Raw genomic sequence first — 19597 nt, 5'->3', positions numbered from 1 at the left:
TTTTGGCTGCGTTGGGTCTTTGTTGTTGTGCGCAGGCTTCCTCTAGTTGCGGTGACCGGGGGCTACTCCTCGTTGCGGTGCGTGGGCTTCTCATTGCGGTGGCTTCTCTTGTTGTGGAGCATGGGCTCTAGGCATGCAGGCTTCAGGAGTTGTGGCACGCAGGCTCAGTAGTTGTGGCTCACGGACTCTAGAGCTCAGGCTCAGCAGTTGTGGCGCATGAGCTTAGTTGCTCCGCGGCATGTGGGATCCTCCTGGACCAGGGCTCAAAACCATGTCCCCTGCATTGGCAGGAGGATTATTAACCACTGTGCCACCAGGGAAGTCCCCAAAACAGTAATTATTAAACTTTGCCAAAAGACCATCTAGGAAGAAACAAAATTTAGTGACACATCTGATGTGAGCAGCTGATAGCCCAGCCTTAGCAACATGTGTTCAAACTGTGTACCCTTCCCTCCCTTCTTCTACCCTGGAGCTGGGAAAAGAGAATACCCAGGCGCAGAACTAATGGAATCCTCAATTATCTAGCCAGAGGCAGAGGGAACCCCAGTGCCAATAGAAAGCTGGATTCCCAGTTGGTCTTCAAAGAGAACAAAGCCATGACACTGGTTGTCTCTGGGTGTTGGGCCTATGAGTAATACATTTTTAAACTTCTAGTTTCCACATGTTTTTATAATGGGATTATTACTCTTATAATGCAAAGAAGGCTCCAACCAACCAAGAATCACCTATGTGTTGGTTTCTTGTTTTACGTTTAACTTCACAACGAAGAGCTTCTAAGTGTCCTTGTAAGTTCTTTCTTTCTTCCTCTCTTGATGGTGGGCAGGGTCTCCATTTCCCAGAGAAAGACAGCGAGATTCCACAATTTGGGGGCTTGGGTCAGATTTGCCTGTGATTTACAAAAATGATACTGGGAGGAGTTCTACAATTTCCCTGATGGCTAGAAACAGTAATACTGTGTTCTGGGCACAGCAGCGAGAAATAAACAGTAGTAGAGATGGCCCTTATTTATAAAGAGCCCAATACATAATCAAGGGCATGAAGGACATAAAAATACTTTAACAAAGGTACAAGCTGGTATAGTGCAAACCAAGAGGTCAATGGAAGAGGACAGGACAGGGTTGGAGCCAATGCGAGGTGAGTCCTCCAAGATTTCCAGAAACAGACTCAGTGATGACTTCTCTTTATCTCCAGTGAAATTTCTTTTTCTCCAAGGGATTAATAGAAATGGAAATTCTGAAAACACAGAAATTTTCCCAGTTGGGAAAGTGACCTAAAGCAACACTGTCCAAGCTTGTTGACTCCAGGTTAACACTCCTATTTGAGATAACACTCAGGTTTCACGGGAAAACACTTTCAGCACATGATTTTAGGAAACAGTACGACTTTGATTTATTTGAAAGCTGGCAGTACTTAATGAAAACCAACATTTACTAGGAAATTACTGAGCCTTCCATTCTAGCTAACCAAACAGGCTGGAGCTGATCTAGGACTAGAAGAGTTCAAGTTCTTAAATGTTGCCCAAGTCCCTCTTTGCACAACACTGAAAACAAAACAAACAGAAAATTGTGAAAGATAATTTTCTTTTCTTCCTTATTAAAAACAGCACTTTTTTTTTTTCCTTTTTAACATCCAAAGTCTTGACATGTCACTTTTTAACTGACCTTCCCCCTTTATAAAACTTCGTCATTTACTGGGCATGGTTTGGAAGTTATTGCTGGTACTAGAATCTGAGATGGAAATTTTTCTCCAGGTGCACACAAGTGGGAACTGAAGAAATTACACAATTCGAGTATCAAAAGGAGCTGCCAGGGAGAGGCAGCCACACCTCTGACTCTGAACATTACTCTGGTGCAGCTGGCCTTTCCTAGCGGGTCATCTGTGGGACTGACTGAAAGCACAGGGAGCTCAAGCCAATCACTGGGCCAGGAACCAAGCTGGGGGCCCGAATTTCATCCGTTGGGATGAAGGTGGAGGGCCTCAGGCCACACAAATGACCTCTCAGTGCTTTTCTTCTGGCACAAAAAAATGAATGAAATGCTAACACCAACCTGCCTCAAAAGATTCCTGGTGAGGAGCAACTGAGAGGGGCAGATGTCAAATTTGGTGGACAGATTACGTGTTAATGGTGAGAAGAAATTTTACGTATTTGCCTTCAGGCCACAATGAAGTTGAAAGGCAACGTAATCAAACTTCTAGAAACAAGTGAGCTTTTACCACTCTGGCATGTGGACTTCAGCAATCTGGCCAGAGGTCATGATTTTGAGCTAAACCCGAATTGTGGGCAGTTAACAACTATTCCCTTGATGCAGTGATGTCCTGTTTCTTGAAATCTCTTCTCCAACTTCCTTGGTGCCTAAAAAACATCAGGCCACACTGAGTACCTTCGATGTTTGTTCAAGCCTATCTTTCCACAGCTCCCTTCAGTTTCCTGGGAGAACCTGCCCCCGTTGGAGGCAGAGCAGATGACCCTCTGCGTCTGAGGAGGAATCTGGGGCACGTCACTTGATCATCTGTGTCTCTTCATCCGCATCGTAAAACTCTTCCTCTTCCTCACTCTCACTCCCTAAAGGGCTCTCCTTGTCCACAGACTAAAGCAGGAAGGGAGAAAAGGGCAGGGAAATGATGTCATGATATTTCTAAAACTAAATTACTGTCTAGCATTCAACTGACAAATGTACTCTGATGACATTTATTCCCCTAAGAATTAGCCCCTAAAGTGTTCTAAGAAAGCTAATGAATCCATCTTTATTTCTCTGACAATCAGCTGCTATCAGATCCCACCTTTTTTATCCAGCAGCTTTGCTCAGTTCTATTTAATATAACTAGATATTCTTTTTTTTTTCTTTTCCCCCAAAACTATCATCATCCGAATGGTAAATCTGAATGATTAAGAAAAATTCCATCATACCTGAGGGGGATCCAAGGTCTGTAAAGATAACGCCTCCTCCCCCAGCCTCCGATATGAGTACACCTGAAGGTCAGAAAACGTCTCTAGCAATGGACTGTTAAGGGTTTCTGGCAATAATAAACTCAGAAGGCCTGAGGTCAGCCCCGTGGCTCCAAAGACAATGAAGGGTAAAGACCACTGCACGTACTTCTATGGGGGCAGGGAGTGGAATGAAAACAAACAAAAACTCAGTGTTAGTTTCCTAGCAGATGACATCAGCAGTCTTATGACCCAGGACCTGCCATGTTTACTGTCCAGGTCCTGCCTCCTCACTAGAATACACCAGAAAGCCCGTCTTCTTTCCCCTTAGAGAATTACCCCAGGAAAGCAGAGCCAGTCCTCGGGCACAGAGACAGGAGTGAGTAGATCAAAAGGACAGAGCTGGCCTGTGGAGCAGATGCAGCAGACTGTTCATGCATGGGCTGGGGACTGTGGGGAAGGGGCTTGGCTGTCTGAGCAGGGCAGACACACGGCCAGAGTGCGTGGTGAGTCGGACACTCAGCTTCCACTCCAGGTTGAGTGGCCTGCAGCACAGTGATCTCCACACGCAGGAGACACCCTGCATATTTGCTGACAACGACGAACTTTAAGGTTCTCAACTCTGGAATGGGCCAAACAGTCCCACATATGTGTTCTGATTCACTAAGCACCAGAACTGAAAGGCACGGGGCTTAAAGGTGTAAACACCCTGAAAAGGAAGAGAAAGGCCTAGAGAAACCTATACACATGGTTTGGACATGGTAGTGGGCTGGTCCAAAAGACATTCTCAGGAAAATTTAAATACAAACATACAATTTCAAAGATAACACCAAGGTTCTTGCAGGACGGGGCTCTGGGGGATTTCTGAACTGATTACCATTCCTGAGTTCCTGCACAGGAGCCACCCAGCTTTATCACCTGCCGGTTTGGGCTTCCAAATTCGGTGGCTAGTTAGGAGGTCCCTTCTGATCATCTTTTCCTGATTTTTCAAACGTGAAGAGATGATGGAGGAGGAGAGGGAGGCATGGGGAGGGGCCAGGAGAGGGATGAAAAACTCTGACCTCCGGCCCCCTGCGTGCAAACATGTGCCCGGAACTGTGTGCCTGTTGTTGAATCAAGGGGAACGTTCACCTCTTCTCAACTTAGTGGGACTCAGGGAAGACACAGCGCTGGGTGTTATAATGTTCTAGGACAGCGGTCCAAAGTTGAGCATCATTAATGATAAACACCTAGCGTTGGACACATTTTGCAAAATGGAACTAATATGACTCCTTCATAAGAAGGGTCTTGTGATCTAAAATTGAGCATGATAGTGGGAAGCAGCCGCATAGCACAGGGAGATCAGCTCCGTGCTTTGTGACCACCTAGAGGGGTGGGATAGGGAAGGTGGGAGGGAGGGAGATGCAAGAGGGAAGAGATATGGGAACATATGTATATGTATAGCTGATTCACTTTGTTATAAAGCAGAAACTAACACAGCATCATAACGCAATTATACTCCAATAAAGATGTGGAAAAAAAAGAAAAATAAATAAAACTGAGCACGAAACACAGAGAAATACTCAGAAAAAGGAAGTGTATCCCACTTCCTCAAGAAAAGAAAAGGCTACAGTGGCATTTCAGAGACGTCCTGTACTAGGACGAGGCGAGTAGTTGCCTGAGTGATGAGCAATTGTCTCTAGAACAGGCTCAAAGCCCCACATCAAACCTAATCACGCTTCAACAAGTCTTGGCTGGGCAAGTCCTAGAGGAGACCAAGCAGAGACATGCACAGGGGCTCCATGGGCTCTTTCTCAGAACGTGGACATTTTGAGATTGGATGGAGTTTACTTTCTCTTCCTTTCACCTTCTTCTCTTCTAACTTTCTTTTCCGAGTAGTGTGCTGTGTTCTCTGTTATCTAATACAGGGTACCAATGCCTACAGCATATGGTTGTGGTGAAGACTGCGTGATATGATGTATGTAAAGGGCTTAGCACAGAGCTCAGCACACAGCAGAAACTTAGGAAATGTTCACTAATCAACTAACATACAAATGGGGACAGGAAGGGGCAGGCTGGCATTAGCTAACTCTCCAATGAATACAGCCAATCCCTGGGAAGGGTCCATCTGCCCTCATGGATCCTTAATCTAAAAGGCACAAGGTGCACATCTGTGTCAGGCTGATCTTAAAACGGCAGCTGTTTGTTACATCTTTCTACTCAAAAGCACAAACATTTCCAAAGCAGAGAATCAAGAAAAACAAACTAGGAGGTACAAACCAACCAGTGAGGGGATGAAGGGAGCAATAATCCCACCAACTCGGGAGAACATGGAACAAGTTCCAAGCCCAACATTCCTGAAAGGCAAAAGGAAAAGGAAAAAAAAAAAAAGTAAGTTCTAGGGGGACAATTTAAAGACTCTAAGGGATAGTGGGCTCAGAATAACAAATCCCAAAGTGGAAGTGCAGGATGCTACAGAGCAGTACTGCCCACTAGAACTTTCTGTTCTGCTGCAAATGTTCTGTACTCGCCCTGTCCAATACGGAAGCCCCCAAACACAGGCAGCTACTGAGAGCTCAATGCAACTAAGAATGAGGAACAGAATTTTTAATTCATTTCATTTTAATTAATTTAAACTTAAATAGCCACATAGGATATTGGACAGTGCAGGTATAGAAGCTGGTGCAGAAATGAGCATGTGAATATTTCTTGTTAAATGTTCTCCTGGGTTCTCGTGTCTTAGGTCTCCTATCAGTTAAAACATCCATAGAAGAGCCAGGGTTTAATGATCTGAAAAGTCTGCCCATTTCTTTAAACTCAGCTAATTAACTATGAAAGGATCAGGCATATAAATAGGAATTGATTGGACATATATTCTCAGGAAACCAAGAACATTACCTTCTTGGGGAATGTGGGTAGCAAGGAGGAGGAGGAAATGAGAATGATAATGATTATAGGTAGGGTGACCATACAGCACCCTGTTATCCCAGCCGAATTGTTAGTAATGCCCACATTCACTCTCAAAAAGTGTCCCAGTTTGGAACTAAACGGTCACCCTAGTTTTATAGGCAATAGCCAGAGAAAGCAGGTTCTGGGAATAATCAGGGAATGACAAGCCAATCACAGACAACCTGATCTCTTACTGGGAAAAAGGCAGACAGAACCATTACGCTTCTTGCACGGATAAGGGAAAAAGAAGGATCTGTTTGGAATGATCCTCAAACAAGACGGGGAAAATGCCAACTGGGGGACTATGGTCCAGCCCACAGAGGCCATTCTGTAAAGACTAAGCTGCATCCCTGCCCTTCAAATTTAGGTTTTGTTTTTTTGTTTTCAGACTTATCTTATGAGGGGAAACTTAGGATGGAATATGTTGGGTTTTTTGGTTTTGTTTCTGAATATGTTATTTTTGATATAAGCAAGTCCTACTCATTGAAAACCACCTTTAACAACTAATATGTAAATATAATATTCACTTATAACTACAGGGAATTATCTTTATTTATTTATTTTTGGCTGCACCGGGTCTTTGTTGCTGCCCTTCTCCAGTTGCGGTGAGTGAGGGCTACTCTTCGTTACGGTGCGTGGGCTTCTCACTGCAGTGGCTTCTCCTGCTGTGGAGCACAGGCTCTAGGCACGGGGGCTTCAGTAGTTGTGCCATGTGGGCTCAGGAGTTGTGGCGCACAGGCTTAGTGGCTTCGCGGCATGTGGGATCTTCCCGGACCAGGGATTGTACCTGTGTCCCCTGCGTTGGCAGGTGGATTCTTAACCAGTGCGCCACCAGGGAAGTCTCATCTTTTTTAAAATGTGCAAATTTTGTGCTAAAATATAGGCTCTGTGATAACAGGGACCTTGTCTCCTGGTCCATTGTGTACCTGACACAGAAGGGTTGACTGAATAACTCACATGCACTGAAATAAAAATGACATCCGAGCACTATTTGGGTGATGGGATATGTTTGGTGTAGAGTACTTCTCTCACGATTGACAGGGAATTCATCAGCCCAAGATAAAGTTACGTTTTCCTCAGCCAAGCGGGCAACAGCAGTCTCCACAGGTTCTGGGCTCACAACTGCTTGCTGAGTTGCTGCTAGCCCACACTCGCTGTGCTCCAGGTGAAGTGAGGACCATGCCTCTGTCAATGCAAACATCTACAACAGAATTCAGGACACGGGAAGGAGAAGCCTGTGTGTGAGGCATACCTGATGACCGTGGGGTACAGCTCCGAGGTGTAGATATACACGACATTGAAGGCAGCGCTGATGGTCAGCTTCCCCAGCAGGGACAAGGAATGGCTGTTCACCACTGCGAACACACCTGTGTCTGAGGAGGACAAGTGCCACATCTGTGAGGTCCTCGGTGGAGAAAAATTCGTCTAAGTGACACACTTAATTCTGAAGGAGCGAGAGACATTTGTGGTGATCTCAAACAGTGAAGAGGTCATATAACCAGACACACATTCAGAAGGTTGAGTCATCACACACAGCACACAGCAAATATTTCTCAGCATTTTGGCCATCCCCAGGAAATCTTACACAGTGGCTGTCGTGATGTGTGACTAAACCTGCACAACCTAAATGTCCATCAACAGATGAATGGATAAAGGAGATGTGATATATATATATTACATACACACACACAATGGAATACTACTCAGCAGCCATAAAAAAGAATGAAATAATGCCATTTGCAGCAACATGGATGGACCTAGAGATACTAAGCAAAGTAAGTCACACAGAGAAAGACAAATACCATATGATATCACTTATATGTGGAATCTAAAATATGACACAAATGAACACGTCTGTGAAACAAAAACAGACTTAACAGATATAGAGAAGAGACTTGTGGTCGCCAAGAAGGAGGGGTGGGGGAGGGAAACATTGGGAGTTTGGGATTAGCAGATGCAAACTATTATATAGAGAATGGATAAACAACAAAGTCCTACTGTTTAGCACAGGGAACTATATTCAGTATCCTGTAAAAGCCATAATGGAAAAGAATATGAAAAAGAATATACGTATAACTAAATCACTTTGCTGTAGAGCAGAAATTAACACATTGTAAATCAACTATACTTCAATAAAATTAAAAAAAAAAAAAAAAACCTGCACTCACTCCTGAATGACAGAGCTCCCTGAAAACTTCTGTACTGGGGTCAAGTAAGCTTCACAGAAGTCGTTAAGTTCCACCTATCTAAGGGTATTACTTGCCTCTCCTTTCTTCCCAACCTCGTTCAACAATCAGTGATGTAAAAGGTTAATCAGCATGACAAGCCCTGACACAGGAGAGGAGTGAGTCTCAAAAAACTCCTATCTTCAGTTTGCATTCCTTGGTGTTCCATTGTAAAGATAAGGAATAATGCCACTAAACTACTACCGGAAGCTATAAAACATTAACGTTCTTTAAAGAACAAGACTCTAAATGTGGAACTACTTTTCATCCTTCCTCCTCCCCAACTTCTTACTTGAAGATTACTAATATAATGATATTTCAGTTTCTTAACGTAACATTTTTTACATAAAATGCAAAAATACAGTTTCTGTTAGTTCACGTCCCTATCAAAAATGCTATCAATTGTCCAGTGGTTCTTTCCTTTATTAATACTACCTTCTCTGGGATCTTACAATTTAATTATTCCCTCTCAAACATATTTAACCTCTCCCCTTCAGCAACCCACTAGGCCGTAACCTTCAAAATAACAGTTTTCTTCTCCTTAGGAAAAAGCAAAAATTCTCATTGGCTCCATTGTACTTTCTTCCCTTCACAATCAAACATCTCCAGTGAGTGACTGACCCTCCATTTCCTCAAACGCATCTGCCCTGTACATCACGACAATGTGGACTCCAATACCATCCTCTCCTGAAACTCCTATTCTTGAAGGTCAGCAGTAATGTCCTGATCACCAAAGTAATTGCCTCTCATTCTCTTTGACATTTCTGACTAATAGAACATGCCTGTCCCTTCCTTGGGACTGCATACCTGGCTCATCCAAACCACTCCTCCCTTAAATAACTCAAATGCAATATTCTCTCCTGCCCTTGACCTCCACGGTGCCCATTTCCCAATCCATGCAAATGGCATGCTTTAGACACTCTCCTGTAGTTGCTTACTTTTCCATCTTGTCTGCCCCCAAATATATATATATATATATATTTTTTGGCGGTACGCGGGCCTCTCACTGTTGTGGCCTCTCCCGTTGCGGAGCACAGGCTCACGACGCGCAGGCTCAGCGGCCATGGCTCACGGGCCCAGCCGCTCCGCGGCATGTGGGATCCTCCCGGACCGGGGCACGAACCCGTGTCCCCTGCATCGGCAGGCGGACTCTCAACCACTGCGCCACCAGGCAAGCCCCCCAAATATATTTTGAGTTGTCTCAGGCTAAGGCCTTGTTTCCCTCATGGGACCTCCCATAGTCTGATCACAGTGATGCTCACTAAATATTTATTGAAAGAGTAAGTATAAGGACTATAACAGGGATTAATTTAAGTGAAAAGAATCTGTGCTCATGTTCTTTCAATGCCTGAGGAGGGAGGCACATAATATATCCCATTCCAAAATAAAAGTTTCACATTCCCAGCTTGACTGTGAAATAAAACTTCAACTACTTTAAAGATGGCGCTCTGAACGCAGTGGCCCGGGCACTGCCAGACTCGACCATCTGGCGCCTTCTTCTCTTCTGCCAGGCTATTTGGAAGAATATGTCAGCAATTTTAAGTACTGAATATATTATTTTAAGCCATGAGGTACTTCTGGAAAAAGAAGCATGCTCAAGGTATAGGTCTGGACTTTTGATATCTAACAACTTCAAGTAAACCAATAATGAGGGCAAATTAAATTTATCAATGATTTTCCAGAAAACTGAATGAGTCAGGAAGAGGTCTTGGGTGGCACTGAAGCAAACAGAAATGTGCACATTTGCTTGACTGCGAATGATCTTTGGGACTGTTTTCAACCCATACAGGATGGCACCTTCCAGAACGGTGTTGGAGATACTCTACAACGTCTTTAAAACAGGTTAGGGGATTGCCATCCTGAAAATTAAATACAAATAACATGTCGCAGAAGGCTTACCATCTAAACACCCACAAGATCCAAGGCTGGAAGATTTCTCCCCTGTGAGACTCAGGACACTTCCAGCAGTGGCCATCTGGGGAGCCTGGCTCCAGCCGCATACCCACAAGTGCTCCCACCAGCCTGACACCTCATCTGATGCTTGAAACTCCTCCCCTTGTTCCTGCCAGTGGAGTCTGCAGTGGCCATTTGAACCTGGGGGAACTCACTCTCTCCCAAGATAGCCCATGTCAATTTCAGACAGCTCTGTTTATTAGAAAATTACTTCTTAGCCTGCCTGTGGAGCTGCCAGTCTATCAGTCATCATGAGTTAATATTTAGGAAGGCTTTGCGGCCACTGGGCTGATTCCCTGGATTTCTGACCTTGGTTTTTATCTGAAAATGAAATTAGATACCATTGGCTATTATCAATGAATGTTCAAAGTGACTGTTTAGGAAAAAAGAGTGATTTAAAAGGAAAAATTAAGCTCAATTATCTTTGCCAGAAAAAAAAGGGAATTTTCAAAACACTTGTATTCTTCAAAGTACTGAACTTCAGAGGTTTTAAGTTGATTCCAATGATGAAGATACTACGGACATCATTTTCAGAACTAGTTATCTGAAGTTTTCTCAGAGTCCACTAGGGTCACCAGAACAAAATACCTCAGTATGTCACAGTCACATTTCACTGACCCAAATAAGAAAAGTTAAACTTAATCATCCACTTCATTCACTGGGTGATTATAGTAAAGTTTTATTGTTTATGAATATGTTAAAAATCTTTAAGACAGTTGTAGGTCCTGTACTATGATACATAAGTTGGGCAAAGAACCACAATTCATTTTGCTTTCCTTTGGCTTTTTTTTTTCTGAAGAAAAATACCACATATGCCGAAAATTCTGTCACTATAGTTTTGCCATTTCTAGAATTTCACATGAATGAAATAATTCAGTTTGTAGGCTTTTGTGTCTGGCTTCTTTTAGTAAGCATAATGCTTTTGAAATTCATCCACATTGCTCCCTGCATCAGTAGGTCATAGCTCATTGCTTTGTTGTTGGTGAGTAATTCACTGTATGGATATAACACAATTTGTTTATCCATTCCTCAGCTGAGGGGCATTTGCGTTCCTTCCAGTTTGGGGCTATTATTAATAAAGCTGCTATGAACATCAAAGTCCTTTTGTGGATCTATGTTTCTGCTTCTTTTGGGTAAAGTTTAATCAGACAGTAAATTTATGTTTCTCTTTAAAATAAGCTGCTAATGTTATCCAAAGTCTCTGTACTATTTTACATTTCTATCAGCAGTGTATGAGAGTTCCAGTTCTTTCTTATCACTGCTGACATTTGGTATGGTCAGTCTTTTTACTTTTAGCCATTCTAATAGGTGTGTAGTGGTATCTCATTGTGGTTTTAACTTCCATTTCCCTAATGTCTAATGATGTTAAACATCTCTTCCCATGCTTATTTTCCATATTTATATCCTTTTGCAGAAGTGTCCGTTTAAACCTTTTTCCCATTGTTTTTTCATTACTGAACTGTAAGAGTCCATTCTATCTTCTGGGTACAAGTTCTTTATCAGGTATACGTTTTACAAATATTCTTCCCAGTCTGTGCCTTGCTTTTCATTTCCTTAATAATGTCTTTTAAAACGCAAAAGTTTTCATTTTGATGAAGTCTAAGTTATGAATTTTTTTTTTGTGCTTTTTGTGTCACATTTAAGAAATCTTTGCCCAAAGGCACTGAGATTTTCTTGTTCTCTTTTAGAAGTTGTGTAGTTTTACCCTTTATACTGTCAACTGAAAAAAAAAAACCACAACCTAAAAGTTGACAATTATGTTTTATTCCAGGGACACGCTGAGAACTTACACCTGGGAGACAGCCTCTCGGACAGCTCTGAGGGACTGTTCTGGAGAGTAAGAGAGGACCCAGGATATATAGGAGTTTTTGCAAAAAAAAAATCAGGTAGTCAGAACATCAGAAGATTACTGCCAGTTAAAGAAAAAACAGACATCTCAGGTTAATGAATTTAGCACTTTTCTATGCATGGGAAAATGCAAGAATCTGGGCTCACTGAAATCATTCTTTTGATATGCACCTTAACTATCTAGGGCCAATATCCTGTTTTCTCCATCCTGAATCACCTCAGGGTGCATCATAGGGGGAACCGATATGGTGGCTGATGGTTTGATGGCTGCAACATCCTTTGTTTATGATATGGCTGGTGATTCTTTGTCCACAACATTTAGACATACCATTCATTTCAAGTTAACTACTGCATATGATGGGATGTGCAGGTTGAAGGTAAATTTTTTACATATGGATATCCAATTATTCCAGCACAGTTTATTGAAAAGATTGTCTTTTCCTCATTGAATTGACTTGTCATCAAAAATCAACTGACCATGTGTATTTTTCTCTATGTGTGTTATGACTGAATGAAACATTTTTAAAAGGTGAATAAAATCTCAGCCCCCTCAAAAATAAAATAAAAATCAAACGACCATATATATAGGTCTATTTCATATTCAATTCTATTATCTATGCATCCACCATTATGCCAATATCACACTGTCTGTTTTTTTTTTTAATTTTCAGGCCATGCCTCATGGCTTGTGGGATCTTAGTTCCTCAACCAGGTATCGAACCCAGGCCACAGCAGTGAAAGTGCTGAGTCCAGGGAATTCCCCTACTGTCTTAACATAATTTTGTACTAAGTTTTAAAATCAGTTGGGATAAAGTCCTCCAACTTAATTTTTCTTGACAAAAATTATTTTGGATATAATTTGCAGTTCCACAGAAATTTTAGTATTAACTTGTCAGTATCTATCAGCAAAAAGAAGCCTGGTGGAAATTTTATTGGGATTGTGCTGAAGATAGATTGATCTGGGGAGAACTGATGTCTTAGTATTTTCCGATCCTTGAGCATGGTAAGCTCTTCATTTATTTTATTATTACCATTACCACCAATTCATTTATTTAGTCTTCTTTAACTTCTCTCATCAATGTTTTATATTTTACAGTTTTCTACAGGTCTCATAACATGTTTTTAAGTTTTCATTCCTAAATATTTCATATTTTTAATTTTTTATAAATGGCATTGTTTTACTTCAATTTTAAATTGTTTGTTGTTAATATATAGAACTAAAATTATGTGTCAAAAGACTCTGCTAAACTCATTTCTTAATTCGAATAGATTTTTTTTTTTAGGATTTTCTATGGAGACAATCATGAAGTCTTGTGAATAAAGACAGTTTTAGTTCTTCCTTTTCATTTTGGATCCCCCTAATTTCTTTTTATTGCCTTGTTGTATTCACTAATAATTTCAGTACAATGCTCCAAAGAAGTGGCAAGAATGGATATCCTTGCCTTTTTCCCAATCTTAGGGAACAAGCATTTAGTTTTTCACCATTAAACGTGATGTTAGCTGTAGGTTTTCCTTTATCAGGCTGAGGAAACTTCTACTTGCTGCTAGTTTTTGTAAAGAATGGGTGTTGAAACCTGACAAGTGCTTTTCCTACTTGTATTGAAATGATCATATGATTTTTTTTTTCTTTTTGGTCTTTTAATATGGTGAATAACACTGATTAGCTTTTGAATGTTAAACCAACTGTGCATCTGTGGGATAAATCCTGCTTGGTCATGATGTATTATACCTTTTTTATTCATTGTTGAATTTCCTAATGTTTAGTTAATAGATTTTTGCATCTATATTAATGAGAGATATTGGTCTGTAGTTTTCTCATAATGTCTTTGCTTGGTTTTATATCAGGGTAATTGCTGACCTCACACACTGGGTTGGAAGCTCTTTTTTTTATTTTCTGGAAGAATGTGTAGAATTATATTATTTCTTCCTTATGTGTTTCATAATTTACCAGTGAAGCCATCTGGGCCTGGAATTCTCTTTGTGGGAATGTTTTAAACTACAAATTAGATATTTTTACTGGATAAAGGGTTATTCAGGTTATCTATGGTTTTGTACACTTTGGTAGTTTGTATCTTTCAAGGAATTTATCCATTTTACCTAAGTTGAATTTACTGGCATAAAAATGTTTATAATATTCCCTTATAAATGTCTACCGTTTCTATAGTGATGTCCCTCTTTCATTCCTGATATTGGTAATCTGTTTCTTCTTTCTTTTTCCTTTATTAGTGTGGCTAGTGGCTTATTGATTTTATTGATTTCAAACAACCAGCTTTTGGTTTCACTGATTTTTCTATATTATTTTCATGTTTTTATTTTATTGATTTTTACTTATATTTATTATTTCCTTCCTTTTGCTTACTTTGTATTTGTCTTTTTTTTTTTTTTAATTTGTCTTCTATTTTCTTAAGGGAGATGCTTAGATCATTGATATGAAAACTTCCTTTTTTCTGATACTTTTTTTTTTTTTTTGCGGTACGCAGGCCTCTCACTGTTGTGGCCTCTCCCGTTGCGGAGCACAGGCTCCAGATGCGCAGGTTCAGCGGCCATGGCTCACGGGCCCAGCCGCTCCGCGGCATGTGGGATCTTCCCGGACCGGGGCACGAACCCATGTCCCCTGCATCAGCAGGCGGACTCCCAACCACTGCGCCACCAGGGAAGCCCCTGATACTTTTTTTTTTTAATTTATTTTTGGCTGTGTTGGGTCTTCGTTGCTGCGCGTGGGCTTTCTCTAGTTGTGGCGAGCAGGGGCTACTCTTCATTGTGGTGTGTGGTTTTCTCATTGTGGTGGCTTCTCTTGTTGCAGAGCACGGGCTCTAGGCATGCGGGCTTCAGTAGTTGCAGCACACGGGCTCAGCAGTTGTGGCACACTAGCCCTAGAGCGCGTGATCTTCAGTAGTTGTGGTGCGGCTCAGTAGTTGTGGAGCATGGGCTCAGTAGTTGTGGCTCACAGGCTCTAGACCACAGGCTCAGTAGCTGTGGCACATAGGCTTAGCTGCTCTGCAGCATGTGGGATCTTCCCGGACCAGGGATTGAACCGGTGTCCCCTGCATTGGCAGGCAGATTATTAACCAGTGTGCCACCAGGGAAGCCCGATACAACATTTTTTAATTATACAAATTTTCCTCTAAGCGCTGCTTTACTGCATCTCACAAACTCAGTATGTTGTACTTTAATTATTGTTTAATTAAAATTTTTCTAATTTCCTTTGTGATTTCTTCTTTGACCCATGTGTTTTTAGAATGTTTTTTGAAATCCAAATATTTGAGGATTTCCTGATAGCTTTCTGTTATTGATTTCTACTTTAATTCCATTATGGTCAAAGAACTTATTTTTGTAAGATTTCAATCCTTTTAAATTTATTGAAACTTGTTTTATGGCCCTCATGGTCTCTCTTGGCACATGTTCTGGGTGTGCACTTCAGACAGAATGCATATTCTGCTGTTTTAGGTAGTGTCTGACAAATGACAATTAGGTCATGTAGGCTGTTTAAGTCTCCATATCCTAATTCTTTTCTGTCAGTTTTCCTATCAGTCATTGAGAGAGAATACTGAAATATCCAACTGTAATGTTGGATTTGTCTATTTCTCCTTTCAGTTCTGTCCATTTTGCTTCCTGTGCTTTGAATGTTATCAGACACACACATAATCGGGATTGTAACCTCTTCTTGATGAACTGACCACTTTCTCATAAGGTGTTTACAGTTTTCATCAAATCTGGAAAGTAGCAGACCATCATTTCTGCAAGTATCTTTGTTTTTTACTTCCTCCTTCTCAGGTTCCAATTGCGAAACGGTTGGGCTTGGTGTTGTCCTACAACTTGTTTGTTTCATTCTGCAGCTTCTTTTGTTATATCTTCCTCACTGATCTTTTCTTCTGTGGTTCATCTCATCTACTGCCTGTTTTTTTTCATATAATGTATGTTTCATCCCTAGATGTAAAGTGTGCCTCTTCTTCTATCTTCTCTTTCTCTGCTCATTATTATCTTGCTTTCTTCTACCTTCGTAAACATATGCAGTATATTTATAATAGCTGTTTTAAGGTCCCTGCCTCCTCATTCTATTGTCTGTGTCATTTTTGGTTCTGTTTCTATTGACATTTCTCCTGGTTGTGGGAGGTATTTTCCTGCTCATTTGCATGCCTGGTAATACTGACTGGATGCCAGAGGTTGTGAATGTTATTATACTGTCAGGTGCTGGATTTTATTGTATTCCTTTACATATTGTTGCTCTTTTTCCTGGAATGCAGTTAAGTTACTGGGAATCACTTGATCCTCTGAATTTTTTAAGCACTTTTAGAGCAAGCTCTGCTATAGCAGAATAGCCTATAGTGTTGGGCTACTTTGACCCCGGAGGTCTTTACCCAGTGCTCCACGTCTGGCTAAAGGCAACACGAACTAGACATGGTGCTAGGTTCCAAGAATTGTTCCACCCGTTCCTTTCTGGTGGCCACCTCCCCAGCCTCAGTAGCTTCCTCAAACGCATGCCCAGATCAGTCAGCAGCCAAGGTCTCAGAGATCTTCTGCAGATCTCTAGAATTCTTCCTTCACATATTCCTCTATATATCCTACTCCTCTCCAGTATTTTGCCCAGGAAATTCTAGCCATATTGGCCTTTCCAAGCTTTACTATCTGTCTTATCAATTTGGTAAGAGCACCGGGATTTGCTGGGTGTCCCTTTGTGCACTGAGGTCTGGAGACCTGAGCTAGGGCACCCTTAGGGCACATCTTGTTTCATTTCTCTCAGGGATCACTTCTGTCTTCTGCAGCCTGTTGTCCAATGTCTGAAAATCAGTGTTTCTTATATTTTGTCTGGTTTTATAGTTGTTTAAAACAGGAGGTTACCTGGTCTCCATTACTATCACAGCCTGTTAAAATTAAAGTTCCTATAGCATTCTATTGTCAATTCTCATATGGCACCTTCTGGTTTTATTGTTTTTGTTTCTGTTTTTATGAATCATTCATTTTCCTCACTAGATTATAAGCTCTTTGAGGCCAGGAACCAGGTCATATTTATAAATAGTACCCTGTACATAGCAGGCCCTAGAGAAGTCAAATGAATAAAGAATGGGCAGGCTAAGGTTGAACAAAGCAATGAGAGATAAAGGTTCTGCTAGAGCTGAGTCTGAGGACACTCCCTTCAACTGTGAAACTGTTTATCGAGTCATGTGCTGTGACTTCCCAGTATTCAGATTCTCTGGCAGGATCACAACTGCCAGAAACCTCCTTGCCAACCTCCTTACCCAGTGCCACCCTGACAAGCCAGGTTCTTGAACTCTGGCCAATTCCCATCAGGCCTGCCCATTGAAGAGTTAAGAATGGGTCCTAGTCAGGCAGAATTAATTCTCTAAGGCTATGGCTTTACCATGTGCAATGAATACTTTGGTCTTAAAACTCTAAGAGGACAAATAAGCATTCCCAAAAGAGCACTGATTTTAGAGTCAGAAAGACGTGGGATCTGAATCCCAGGTGTCCTGCTTACTTACTGTGCAACCTTGGACAAGTTGCTTGACCTACCTGAGCTTTAATTTCCTTAGGAAATGGGGATAAGAGGTAATACCTCTATGTATGAAGAGAAACCAGCACACAGTTAACACTTAATAAGTGGTCGCCAGGGGACTTCCCTGGTGGCACTGTGGTTAAGACTCCTCACTCCCAATGCAGGGGACCCGGGTTCGATCCCTGGTCAGGGAACTAGATCCCACATGCCTGCCACAACTAAGAGTTCTCATGCCACAACTAAAGAGCCCACCTGCCACAACTAAGACCCAGCACAACCAAATAAATATTAAATAAAATAAATATTTAAAAAAATAAATGGTCACCAGTATTACAGCTTAATGAGGACCCTTTAAGCAAGGATAGAGATCAGGTAAAATGTATGAGGACCAATCTGTGGAAGAAATTAGTGGCCACTTGGTAACACTGCCCCCAGGGGAGAACATTTACTTGGAGGCCAACCAGGGTGCAAATATGTACTGAATAGGACACTTTTGTCCAATAATTATCAACCATAGGCTAAGGAATGCCAAGCAATCTATATTCTAGCTTACTGGCTGTCTCTTATAGAGGTATACCTATGTCTGTGCCTCAGACACTGAGCAACACAGTCATACGTAGATGTTACAAAAGAGTTGGTAGGTAGAGGGCCATCTAAGTTGACAGAGAGAGCAAATGAATGTTTGGTGGGAAAAAGTGAGGGCAAATGAGCATAAAGAAGCAGTGAGAAAATGAGCTCACATAAGATGGTAACAGACGTTTTCAAACTGCTAGGTCTCTTTCTTAATATATATTTATCAGAACTTTCACAACAGGTAGCCTAAACCTCGGCACTTTGAAAAAATTGAGATTTAAAAGAAAGCTATCAAAATATTTTGAAGAGTAAATATGAAAGGTTCAAAGAAAGTTTAAAGAATAAATACTTTTAGCTCAAAGTAGCGAAGATTCAGCAATAGCTAGATGACTCCCTGCAAAGAGAGAAAGGATTATGCAAAAAAGGGGTGACCATCTGTTCTCTATCTCTAGTGATGAATAAAATGAAAGGAAATGGGCTCAGCTGTAGTGGAAGAGGCTCATTCTAACCTTTGCGTGGCTATTAAAAATAGAAACTACTTGCTAAGGAACATTATGGAACTTCTTTCTCTGGAAATCTTCAAAAATAGACTACATCCACTTTTCTAAGTATGACAGGAATCCTGTTCCCGGGGCGCATCTGTGGGTGTGTAAGACAGATGTGCTGTGTTTGTTACTCAGTGTGCACCAAGGGCATGGTCCACAAGGGGCTCAGCTGCTCGCTTAGGACAGACTGGAAGTGAGCACAGTGTGGTGACCGGTCTAGACGGGAGACCGTGAATCTGCTTTCCCTTTGGGTTGTGTGCAGAGGCCCAGGGTGTGTGGGTTACCTGGAGTACAGATACGTGGGAGCGAGGAAAGACACGAATCGGCCTGGCTTGCCGAGGTGTGACAGCTTACAGGGGCATTTAGAGTAACAAGGAAAAGTTTCTCTCTAAAGAGTAATAAATAGACCACTGGATATTACAGATAGAAAACAACTGAATTTCTAGGTTGTCTATAAGAAACAGAATCTGCTGAACTGAAAGTTGCAGTGATTTGAAGCCCATTAATGTCTTGTCCCAGCCAAACAGAACTGGGCACTTAGTTCTACAAGCACACGGCAGGGCAACAGCTGAGGAGTTTCTCCTTTTGCTGGCACTAGCACAGGTAACAACTTTCTTAAAACTAAGACATTTCTTTTTTTTGTACATGAAAGAGTATTTATTGAAAAGATGGTTACTGATCGGAAGCTCCTGGCTACTCTCAGATTACAATCTTGGCTCTCAACTGGAAGTGTTACCTTTTTTTTTTTTTTGGCCTCCCATTTTATTTTCCCTCAAACGTTCCATCCTAGGATAGGTAGATCTTATATAAATATATATACGTGTCTGTACAAGTATGGCCTATAGTAAAGAAAACATATAGTACACTCTTCATTGGGCAGTACCCACCACGCTAGGCTACCAATACTGAATGCCACTGTGCCCACACGTGTCCAAGGAGAGGGGCTGTGCATGTGGTTTACAAGTGCTGCAGCACCAGGGAAGCCTCGATGGCAAACTTACTGAATTCTCTAGTTTCCAGGATTCCGTGAAAATCACTGTAAGGCTGTTCTTTTTTTTTTTAAATTAATTAATTAATTTATTTTTGGCTGCACTGGGTCTTGTTG

The 19597-nt window shown here is 41.5% G+C and overlaps 1 protein-coding gene across 1 annotated transcript in view; it reads right to left on the bottom strand.

Moving 5' to 3' along the window:
* Window positions 1-2498: 2498 nt before the first annotated feature.
* The window catches only part of SLC22A15 (solute carrier family 22 member 15), a 79134-nt gene continuing 62035 nt past the window's right edge, over window positions 2499-19597 (bottom strand). The window contains exons 10-13 of the mRNA XM_007452634.1: window positions 7107-7227; window positions 5190-5262; window positions 2909-3097; window positions 2499-2588 (exon numbers count right to left, since the gene is read on the bottom strand). Coding sequence (XP_007452696.1) covers window positions 2499-2588; window positions 2909-3097; window positions 5190-5262; window positions 7107-7227 — 473 coding nt within the window. The remainder of the gene's footprint in view (window positions 2589-2908; window positions 3098-5189; window positions 5263-7106; window positions 7228-19597) is intronic.

The sequence above is a fragment of the Lipotes vexillifer genome, unplaced genomic scaffold (genome assembly GCF_000442215.2).
Source record: "Lipotes vexillifer unplaced genomic scaffold, Lipotes_vexillifer_v1.1 scaffold1343, whole genome shotgun sequence".
NCBI classification, from domain to species: domain Eukaryota; kingdom Metazoa; phylum Chordata; class Mammalia; order Artiodactyla; family Lipotidae; genus Lipotes; species Lipotes vexillifer.
Note: the sequence above shows the minus strand (reverse complement) of the source record. Positions and strands in the feature narration are given on the sequence as shown.